Genomic DNA, 12013 nt, shown 5'->3' with positions numbered 1-12013 from the left:
TCGTTCTAAGTCACTGCTGAAATCATCGTAGCCTTTACTGCCAGGATGTGCCATGATGTGTTTGCTCCTTTTTGTGCTTTCCAGAGATTTGCTTCTTCTAAAGTTAAATTAAGAGATTAGTCTTCACGCACCAATTGAACAATTGAGAGTTGTAGAGGTCGCTGTGAGTGTGAAACTAAACAGGGAGAAGCCAAACGTGTCTCCTGTGTTCATAAAACAAGACAGCAAGCACACAGATCATCACCACACGTGGAAGAATGTCTGCTTTGCTTGCACTGGAGGGAAATACAACATTATTCGGTCAAAGTGCTGGCTCCAAAGTCTGTTGTTGAAAGTGACCGGTCACAAGAGGGCCAGTGACACCCTTAATGTCCCCCCCCCCCCGAGCTGTCAAAGCTCAGTTTAATCAGCACAGCAGAAATCCACTTTGAAAGCATAGTGACCAGTGAGAGTGGCGTGTCTTTCCCTCCAGCGCTCACAAAGCAGACGCTCTCACTCATGTGGTGGCTGCTCCGTATACTTGCTGCTTTGTTATCCACACAGGAGCCGTTCTTCACCTCTCCCTGTTTGGTTTCTTGATCGCAGCCGCAATTATGTCAAAATGATATTTGACAGAACGATGAATTTGGAGCCCTAAAAGTCTAAGTCACTGCTGAAATCATCGTAGCCTCTACTGCCATGATGGGCCATGTTGGGTTTGCTCTTTTTTGTGCATTTGCTTCTTGTAAAGTTACAATAAGAGGCAGAAATATGCTTGTAGAATGTACTGGACTAATGTTAAAAACAAATGCAAAGGCCGTGTGAATAAAGGTTGTGAAATATGAGCTTAATTGGTCCCTTTTTTACAGTAGGTCGAGGTTTTTCCCACCAGATCCATTTTGGAAGAAAACATCAGGTATTTAAATTATTAAATTCAGTAAAAAGCAGCTTTGTAAAGCAGGTCTGGTGTTTGTCATTGGAGATAGATTAACAAACATGTCTTTATTTTTTAAATGAGTTTATTTATAATGTCCAATCATACTAAGTAAAACAGCATTAATAACAACATAACAGTGTAATCATCTTTTTTACATGTTGGATATTTAAAGAATATCCTCTAATGTGTTGTTTCAATCTAACAACATGCTTGTCAGGAGCTGTGCAGCAGTGGTGATGATTGGATGCAATAGACATAACATGACTGGTACCAGAACGGACAGGAAGTCAGCTGTAGTCCCCATCGGGGAACAAAACTCAGATTTATAATTTATATCAAAGTGTTTGATGATTAAAGTCAGGTTCACATACAATTAAAATAATTTATCAGTTAAAATCTTGTTTCTAGACCCTTTAGAAAGGGTGGATCCCATCAGGATGCTGCCTTTCATTGGACCCCACGAGGTCATAGAAACGGACATATCTGTGTGTGTGGACTAAAATAAAGCGAGCTTCCTGTCCATTTCTTTCCCAATTTGCAGTGTCTGAGAGTCACACAAATGCACGGTTGCAAGGATACGCCAGTAAACCCGGCAGCCAAGGAGATGCGAGGGCCTTTCTGAGCTTGCAGCTTTAATTATTATTACTATTAATACTATCTGCTCACAATAACTACCAGCAACCAGTGTTTCTAATTAATCTTGTTAATGAAGTTATTCCTGTTAAATCTAGAAAGCTCACCTGTTTTACATGGACATTTTTTCATAGGACAGATAACAACATGAAAGCTGAGGGAGGGGGGGGGGGATGATATGCAGCAAAAGGTCGCAGGTCAGAGTCGAACCTACGGCTGAGGAGTAAACCTCTATATATGGGCGCCCACTCTACCAACTGAGCTAAACCATATTTTATAATCTATTTCTTTACACAGGGCTTTGTTCAGTTATCATTCAGAGTCTGACTTATACAACATTGTATATAAATAAGATCATATTTAATAAGAAGATGCTGTATTTGCATTGCAGACATTAACCACTGAGACATAAACTCATGTGTGTTGTCGTGTTTGTACGAGGACTCTCATCAAATCCAAGTAGAAACTGTAAAGTTCACCTTTGAACGCTGAAATCTCCATGAATAAAGTCCATGGACATGACCTCCGGGGGGGGGGTCATCATTGTTGGTCTCTGGGCTCAGTTAAACTGTGTTTGGGTGGAGGGCTCAGTGGGAAAAAGGCTTCCAGACCAGCAGAGAGACGCCCCCCCGCTGCAGAGAGGAGGAGGAGTTCCTGAGTGTTTCCAGCAGATATGAATCTGTTCTCAGTGGTTATTAGAAATCATAAAGCTGTTGACAGCGAGTCCCCACTTCCTCTCCTGCAGCAGACGGGCTGTGTGGGTTTCTGCTCTGCAGCCTTTCTCACATCAACAACACAACCACAGTTACCTTGTTTGACACAGTCTATGAAATTTCTACATGCTTCACTATGACTTTTTCTAAATAATTTTACAACATGCTATGCAATTTGCTGGTTATGCTGGTTTGAAGACAAAGGGTATTTACACCAAATATTGATGTGATTTAGATTTTTCATTTGCTCGCTCACTTTAAAATAAAGTTTAAAAAAAAATACACAATTTATATTTTGAAAGCAGCCTTAATTTACAGCAATTTTTCACAACTGCCTAAGACATATGAAGATATATTATAACATATTCATATATACTGTACATACATATACATCAAATGATTATCACGTCTGTGCTCCTGCTGCTGTTACTGTGACGCTGCTGCCCTCTGGTGGCTGCAGACACTCACTGCTTCCAACCACACACCGTGTGTTTCTTTATTTCTGTTGTACTTTTCTCTTTTTTAATGTTTCTTGTATGCACTGCTGGCGAAAGCATTAAGATCCTTTTCAGGTCATCTGGGACAGGTCTGCTTTCTGTCCCCAGAGTCACAACTAAACGGGGGGGGGGGGGGGGCAGGGTTCAGTTTCTATGCTCCTCATATCTGGAACAAACTCCCCGAAACCTGCAGATCCGTCGCTACTCTCAATTCTTTTAAATCAAGGCTGAAGACCTTTCTTTTTGATGCTGCCTTTCTTTAAATGGTTGTTCATTTCTTTAATGTTTCATTTCTAATGCTGCACTGTAACTTTTATTCTTGTGTTTTATCTGTTTTTTATTTTTTGACTGTTTTCAAATGTCACCAATACTTTTACATTGATCAAAACGGAAGTCACTTCGTGAAATGTCAGCTAAACAGAAAACCGTGTGGACCAAACTGAATGAGTTTAATTGCTTTCTCAAAAAAATGCGTTTAATGCCCACATTCACCGTAGATTTGGTCTCTGAGCCCCGAATGATAACGTCTAGCCGCGTCCGCTGGAACGAGCATCCCTTCACGGTGATCTGGACCCGGCTCACCTAGAAGGGGGTTCATGAGCATGTGTTGCTTTACATCCAGAGTTTCATGTGAACAACAAATACTGAACAATCACAGATCAACTGATATTCAGACGGGGGTTTTTTCTTAAGTATCAAGATAAAATCCATTCAAGGTGGATTTCTCTTTCAACTGCAAAAGCATGTGCTTCTTTTGTTTGTTGTAAAGAAAGTTAGATTAGTTCAGAAGAAGTAGATGTGTATTTTTTCCCATAATTGTGTCCAGTCTGATAATGATACTGATGTTTCTGCTCCACTCGAAAGAGGACAGACAGATTGGATGTGAAGTGTCAGACTTTGGACTCTCATGATGATCAAACATTAACTGTTAGCGACCATAAAGCCATAAAACACAACCACCCACGCAACCTGCAACCTGCAAACTGACCGTCTGCTTTGTTTCTATCTTTGTTTTACCCTGAAAACCAACAGGCTGCCAATACATCATCTCATATGTTCATTCATTCTAACTACACATCCAAATATTTTGAAATATCTTCACGAGTTCAAGCTGATTTTATGTTTCCATTAAAGTGTAAAGTATTCAACATCAACAGTCAACCTGGACTCTATTTTTCCTGTATTGGTGTCTAATTTGTGACTAATATGAACACAAATCTTTAAAACTGATCCAGTATATCTCCACCAGACTCCATGTAAATAATCACTACTTTCAGTGTGTATAGAGCAGCATATCTCCACCAGACTCCATGTAAATAATCACTACTTTTAGCGTGTATAGAGCAGCATATCTCCACCAGACTCCATGTAAATAATCACTACGTTTAGTGTGTATAGAGCAGCATATCTCCACCAGACTCCATGTAAATAATCACTACTTTTAGCGTGTATAGAGCAGCATATCTCCACCAGACTCCATGTAAATAATCACTACTTTTAGTGTGTATAGAGCAGCATATCTCCACCAGACTCCATGTAAATAATCACTACTTTTAACGTGTATAGAGCAACATATCTACATCAGACTCCATGTAAATAATCACTACTTTTAGCATGTATAGAGCAGCATATCTCCACTAGACTCCATGTAAATAATCACTACTTTTAGCGTGTATAGAGCAGCATATGTCCACCAGACTCCATGTAAATAATCACTACTTTTAGCGTGTATAGAGCAGCATATCTCCACCAGACTCCATGTAAATAATCACTACTTTTAGCGTGTATAGAGCAGCATATCTCCACCAGACTCCATGTAAATAATCACTACTTTTAGCGTGTATAGAGCAGCATATCTCCACCAGACTCCATGTAAATAATCACTACTTTCAGCGTGTATGTTTCACAATGAGAAAAATACTCATCATTTAGGAGTTTGCTTGGTTTCGTGATGTTGATTTTTCACCTTCATATTAAACTAAAACGATCTTATTCTTTTTTTAGGGTTACATTGCAGCTTGTTTCACGATCTCGCTCAACACTGGACCAATGTCAAAGATTGTTGTTCCCATCAGTCACTTAGACAAAGGTCCAGGGTAAAAAAAAACTGAAGTTACCATTTAAGTCAAATCAATTTTACAAGAAGACACAACTGGTACATCATGTTAAAATAACTTAAATGTATCATATCGTCCACAACATATCCATTCATAACAACAGTTTCAGGTCGTATAAAGTGACGAAGAGGTTATGTCATTAGCATATCTGGCTCGTTATTCATCTGACTCATCGGCCTGACAGCAGGGCAGCGCCTGGAGCTCCTTATTCGGACATAACAAGGTTTTTATTATCCTTCAACTTCCTGCTGACAGAGACCAACTTCTCCTTCATTAACAAGTTGTTCACCTGAGGGACGATGTGAGTTTGTAGCAGAGAGAGAAAAAATGAAAGCAGTGTCCAATCAATCCAACTTTCTTTGGTAAGCACTTTAAAAACAACCACAGTACTGTACAGAAAAATCCAAAAAAAACACAACGAGTAAATATAATAGCTGCACAATAAAAACAATTGAACTAGATAACGCCTCTTGGTAGGAGGGGTCTGACGGGGCGGTTGGGGGGGGGGGGGGGGGGGAATGATGCACAGCGGCAATATTCATCAAAATAAAGATAATGGAGAGAGATGTATGGTTTTGGAACCACTCCGTCAGTTCTACTAGTTCGTCTAGTTCTACTACATGTACTGTTCCTTTAATTGCTACTGTTCATCATATGATTCCATCATACCCACTGCTATAATTATTATGAGTCATATTTCTCTCTCTCTCTCTCTCTCTCACCCAACGGGCAGATTGCCGCCCGCCAAGAGTCTGGTTCTGTCCGAGGTTTCTGCCTAAAAAGCAGTTTTTCCTCACCACCATCGCACCAAATGCTTGCTCTTGGGGGACATTGCTGGGTCTCTGTAAACCTCTATATATATACATCTACATACACATATCTGTACCGTGGCCTGAGACAACTTCTGTTAGGACTTGACACTTTGAATAAAACTGAATTGGATTATAGCTCTGTGTGTGTGACTCCTGCAGCACAAACACCTGTGGATGGTTCCAGAGTTGGTTCAGGTGTGGCCCAAAGACTCACAATCCTCATCGTCATGATCAATACTGAGTGGGAGGCGGGGGGGAACCACAGGGAGCGGCTCCCAGCAGTTTATGGCCCCTGAGAGGGTAAAGTTCTCCGGTTATAGCTACAGACGTCAGATTAACAAGAACTAACTGACGGAGAGAGACCAGAGCCTCCACCAGCCCATCCAGACTCTGACTTCACCCCCCGAGGCTCTGAGTTAGGCCAGAGAAGACCTTGTGGTCCCACGGTTCCTGCAGCTTTTTCCAAGGCTCCTTGTTTTTTTAGACTTGTTGGATTTTCCTCTGGGTGTCACCATGTCGACGGCTGTGGAAGCGACCGGGTTCCTCATGTGCATCATCAGCTGGCTGGTGACCGGCGCCGCGCTGGGGAACGACTACTGGAAGATCTCCACCGTGTCCGGCAGCGTCATCATCTCCCAGAGGCAGTTCGAGAACTTGTGGCACGCCTGCGCCGAGAACAGCGCCGGCATCGCCGAGTGTCGGGACTTTGAGTCGCTGCTGGCCCTCCCCGGTAAGAGACTACACCCCCCTGATCAGGTTCTGAATCCGAGTACATATGGGATACATGTTGGAGTACAAATAGCACAATTTCAAGACATTTTGAGATTTTCTTTTCCTGTTTCCTATAATTTTAAATTTAAATTTTTTTGAATTTCCAGACCCAAAATATGGAAACGAAGGAATTTTTGCTTATATACAGATCAAATGCAAGGAAAGGCTGCACACATTGTGATTATGATGATATAATAGGAAATAGTAATATCATTAATGCAAAAGTAGCTGTACAAATCAAAGATACTCGATGCTTTTTGGGCTTTGTTTGAATGAAAACAAGATATAAGGGTCAAATGAAGAAAAACAGCTTGAAAAACAATATTTCTAGATTTATTTCTAGACTTCAAAAGGGACTTCTTGCCAAAATTTGAACTTTTTTTAGAAAGGATTCTTTAAACGAACTGATTTAGAAATAAAATTGTAACCAAACGTCATATTTAGACTATTTGCTGACAAAAACACATGTTAAGACATATTCAGAGTGACTCGGTGAAGTGAAGAAGACGTTACTTCCTCGTATGCATGAGGTCATGAAGCTGCTATAGGAAATCTGAAGCAAATCTCAGAGGTTTCATGTTTTAAAAAATGAAATCAACGCCCGATGTTTGAGCCTCTCTTGTGAATCCGTGGAGCTCATAACATAATTATAAAAGTTAGCTTTTACACATGTAATTCAAAGCTGGATCCGTTGCACGGTAACTAGGTCGACCCGCCATGTGGCACCATTTCAGACATATTCGTCCAAAGGTTGCTTGGTTTTACAGCCGCACGTTTCCCGCCTGAATCCGAATGAAGACCAGGTTCTAGTCAGACCGAAAACACCCACAACTTGATTTAGTTAAGATGATTCAACACAGTTGTTTCTCCTACCTCGGCCTGTCACGGATGATTGTCTTTGGGCGCCATTTTGTGCCTCGTCGTCCACTCCACTGACTACAAAATGGAGGATGGTGCTCGTCACAATCAAGCCAATCAAAATCAATTTAAGCAAAGTTTAACACTCCATTGCATGAATTATTTTTTAAACATGGTAAAAATGTCTTGGTGTGTTTTTGTGACTCCAGGTTGCTTACATGATGCAATTGTAAAAAAATAATTAAAGGGGCACACATTTGTGGAAAGTGCCAAGATATCCATTATTTGGTTAAAAATATGCTTTTATTGAAAAAATTCCAAACAAAGTCAACTTATATGCCATATGGCAACTGATTAATTTTAGCCTTTTACAGAACGACATAGCATTTTAACTGGTTTAAGTGATTAAAATTAAAAGTGTACTTACCCCAGCTAACAGATGAATTTTTCTTTTCAAAGAAATGCTTCGAAAATTAAGAAAAATGTATACATTTTGGCTGATCCTGTAAATTGATCTTTAGTGTGGTACATGCACGGAAAAGGGGCGGGGAAACAGGATTTACTGGTTATGTGAAGTCATCAAATTAATAACACTTCAAAATTTCTCTTCAAAAGACCTATTTACACAATTAAAGAGAAAACGATGCATTTCTTTGCATTTTTGCCATATGGCAACACCATGCAATAGAGGGTTAAGCTGCACATTTCTGTTTCACGTTACAGAGCTACGTCACACACTGCGTCATGTGTAACCGGAAGGGAAGTAATGTCTTCTTCAACGTCCTCAGGTCCTTCATTTGTCCCCAAGGGGCGATTAGTTTTGCTGCAGTAGCAGAGAAGTTAAAATACAGTACATGACGACATCAATTAAAAATACAGGATCAGACCAAATGGGGAAATTAATGCCACAACATTAAAAATGTAAGTCCAAGTGTGACTTATGTGCAGAAGTGTAAAAATGTGAGAAATTTTGAGAAAACTACAAAAGAAGCAGGAAAACAATCAACAAAAACATAGTTTTTTAAAAACTGAAAAAGTGACCCAAAAAAAATCTGAAAAAGTAACAAGAAAACATCAAAAAAAAACTGGAAAAAGGGAAAAAGAATTTGTTAAAAAATTTACTAAAACATAATTTGAAAAATGTAAAAAAAAAGTGACCAAATAATAGTGATAAAATTGAGAGAAATGTAGAAAAACTGTTGAAAATTCAACCCAGAAAAACAGTCGCAGGTCAACAGGAAGACAACACAAGGGTTAAAGAGTTACGGTGAAAAATAGCAGAGGCGACGAAGGAGAATTTGACTGTAGGCAAGGCAGCTTTACATGTATAGGACATGGTAACATGGCAACATGGTAACATGGTAACATGGCAACATGGTAACATGGTAACATGGTGGCCCAATGGTTGGCTCTGTGGCCTCACAGCAAGACGGTGCAGACTGGTTAACCCTTCAACCCATCATCTCCCTTTAACTCTAGCTTATAGTTGGTAGCTTACCTTTTTGGATCTCTGGGACCATTCAACCCTCATGCTGTCCTCATGTCCCCATATGATCCCCATGTTGTCTTCATGTTGTCCTCATGTTGCACTCATGTTGTCTTCATGTTGTCCCCATGTTGTCTTCATGTTGTCCTCATGTTGCACTCATGTTGTCTTCATGTTGTCCCCATGTTGTCCTCATGTTGCCCTCATGTTGTCTTCATGTTGTCCTCATGTTGTCCTCCTGTTGTCCCCATGTTGTCCTCATGTTGTCTTCATGTTGTCCCCATGTTGTCCTCATGTTGCCCTCATGTTGTCTTCATGTTGTCCTCATGTTGTCTTCATGTTGTCCCCATGTTGTCCTCATGTTGCCCTCATGTTGTCCTCATGTTGTCTTCATGTTGTCCTCATGTTGTCCTATATCAATGTTCTTTTTAATTCCCCAAAATAACATGATTGATTCCAACGCTCTTTGCCAAGTACAAATCTCTACTTTCATTAATTTTGGGTCTTATTATATTTTATAGCATTGTAAAACAAAGTGAAGTGTTGTTGAAATAGTGTTGAGTAAAAGTTGACATATTCCAGTCTGTGATTATCATCAACATCCATTCCTTTAATTTTAGTCTCAATAATTTCTAATTTCAGCTTTTCTAACTCAAACGTTAGGTGTAATTTCCTATAAATGAGATTTTGTCGTGGGACTGCAGGGGCAGGGATTGAACCACCAACCTTCGGATTGGCCGGCCACCGCTCTAACACCTCCGCCAAAAGAAGAACAAAAGCAGTTTGAAAAAATTGAGTCACAGAAAGAAGGTTAAAGTTTATAATCTGCAACAAAGCTAGTTTAACTTGGAAAAGAAAACACTTTTTTAGTTTGATGCTCTGGAGAAGAGACACATCTTTAATATTCCTGATAATGATGTTGTATGATTCATTCTTCATGTCCCAGTTTCCTGTTTCACTGAAACTGTGTGCGGATCATAAACAGGTGCGGCAGGTTTTTATGATCATTAGAGGTCATTTAGTTAATTATTAATGTCTAAAGTACGGCTGCTCTAAAAGTCACACACACAATGTTGCTTTCAGCTCCTCTTTTTCTTCTTCTTCTTCTTCTTCTTCTTCTTCTTCTTCTTCTTCTTCTTCTTCTTCTTCATTTTTCATGCAAGAATTGTGGTTGTTGTGTATCATAAATGAGGGCTGCAGTGAGGACTGGGCCTCTGGGTACATGCGCGCGCTCAACCAGATGAGCAACCCTGTCGCGCTAAAACCTTGAAATGATGCAGCTGCTAAATCACTTGTTCTCATTATCATTTTAAAGACGGGTTTTTTGATGATAAAGTCTGAAGTAGGAGTTTGCACATTTTAAATATTTGTCCATGAAACGGGCCGCTTACGAAAACTAACAGATGATTTTTAAAGTCTTGGTGAAAGTATTTAGGATGTTGTCCTCATGCTGTCCTCATGTTGTCTTCATGTTGTCTTCATGTTGTCCTCATGTTGTCCTCATGTTGTCCTCATGTTGTTCTCATGTTGTCCTCATGTTGTCCTAATGTTGTCTTCATGTTGTCCTCATGTTGTTCTCATGTTGTCGTCATGTTGTCCTCATGTGGTCCTCATGTGGTCCTCATGTTGTCCTCATGTTGTTCTCATGTTGTCGTCATGTTGTCCTCATGTGGTCCTCATGTGGTCCTCATGTTGTCCTATAAATATTTAGGATGTAACTACAGTTAAGATTCTGCATCTTTCCGTCTCTGTAGCTCACATCCAGGCGTGTCGGGCCCTGATGATCATCTCTCTGCTGCTCGGCCTTGGCGCCATGGTCCTGTCCATACTCGGGCTGAAGTGCATCAAGATCGGCTCGGCCACCGACCAAACCAAGGCCAAGGTCTGCTTCACCGGAGGACTCCTGAGCATGCTCGCCGGTGAGTCTGCAGCCTGAGTAATGACATGAAGTTTTACCATTGTGTGCACATCTGATAGAGGCATATAGCTTAATTAGATTTGCATAACAACATCTTACAACATTTAATTGTTGGCACAAATCAACGTTTGAAATGGGAAATGTTAAGAACAGAAATAACAATGTAAAACAAACACAACAAATACAGAAACATACAATAAAACTAGGGGTATAAATAATTAAAGCCATTAAATATGTCAACTGTAAACACAAGACACAATGTTAACATCTAGTTACTTGGAGAGGAGACATAAAACTGTGTAAAAAGGCAGCAGATCAAAAAACATTGACCACTGACAGGAAGATTAACATAAAATAGGGCAGCATCGTCAGCATAGAGAGGGAGCCATCATCACAGATTAAAGAAGAAAACTACTGAAACATTTTGTGTTTGTTTCGTTTGTGTGTTGCAGGTTTGTGCTGCATGATCGCATGTTCCTGGTACGCCTACAGAGTCGTGCAGGACTTCCACAACCCGTTCTTCGGAGGTATAAAGTGAGTTAAACCCAGACACACATCTGTAGAAAGTGATAGGCAAGAGGTCAACCCTTTGTCCCTCTGCTACCCGTCATATACGCTTGGTCAGTGGCTCTCAGCATCAGATAACACAGAAATCATCATTTAGCTTACACAACATAGGACCTTCACCCAGGAGACCAAGGTTTATGTCCCATTCTCCAATTCAATTTCAAGATAGAGCAGGTCTAGTCCGCTCTATAATTTCTAGATAGAGCAGGTCTAGACCGCTCTTTAATTTCAAGATAGAGCAGGTCTAGACCGCTCTATAATTTACAGATAGAGCAGGTCTAGACCGCTCTATAATTTACAGATAGAGCAGGTCTAGACCCCTCTATAATTTACAGATAGAGCAGGTCTAGACCCCTCTAAAATCTACAGATAGAGCAGGTCTAGACCTCTCTATAATTTACCGAATTACCAGTGTTGATGCAATGAATGACACCTGGAATACATTCCTAATTACAGTGCTTTACCTTTCGTAGCTATGTATACAAATTCTTCATGAGAACATTATAAAGCATTATCACATATGACGTATTGCATATCATTAACTCTGAGTCCTGTGTTTGCAGGTTCGAGCTAAGTACTGGTCTCTACATGGGATGGGCCGGATCCTCTCTGGCTATACTGGGTGGAGCTTTACTCTGCACCGCCTGTAAGAGAGCATCAGCTGGAGGCAAGAAAGCGTAAGTGCTTTTTTTTCATTAAGGATCCCTTTAATTTCCAGGATTTTG

At 40.3% G+C, this 12013-nt stretch overlaps 1 protein-coding gene and 1 long non-coding RNA gene across 2 annotated transcripts in view; one reads left to right on the top strand and one right to left on the bottom strand.

The window, feature by feature from the left end:
- The window catches only part of cldn15la (claudin 15-like a), a 30441-nt gene that overhangs the window by 18289 nt on the left and 139 nt on the right, over positions 1-12013 (top strand). Inside the window, exons 3-6 of the mRNA XM_032508046.1 lie at positions 6195-6418; positions 10558-10722; positions 11174-11255; positions 11852-11965. Of these exons, the coding sequence (XP_032363937.1) occupies positions 6202-6418; positions 10558-10722; positions 11174-11255; positions 11852-11965 (578 nt within the window). The 5' untranslated portion in view covers positions 6195-6201. The remainder of the gene's footprint in view (positions 1-6194; positions 6419-10557; positions 10723-11173; positions 11256-11851; positions 11966-12013) is intronic.
- Positions 7913-12013, bottom strand: part of LOC116677794 (uncharacterized) — a 21236-nt gene continuing 17135 nt past the window's right edge. The window contains exon 3 of the long non-coding RNA XR_004329058.1: positions 7913-7923. This is a non-coding gene — a long non-coding RNA (uncharacterized LOC116677794). The remainder of the gene's footprint in view (positions 7924-12013) is intronic.

The sequence above is a fragment of the Etheostoma spectabile genome, unplaced genomic scaffold (genome assembly GCF_008692095.1).
Source record: "Etheostoma spectabile isolate EspeVRDwgs_2016 unplaced genomic scaffold, UIUC_Espe_1.0 scaffold00005828, whole genome shotgun sequence".
NCBI lineage: Eukaryota > Metazoa > Chordata > Actinopteri > Perciformes > Percidae > Etheostoma > Etheostoma spectabile.
This window is presented reverse-complemented; position numbering and strand designations above follow the sequence as displayed.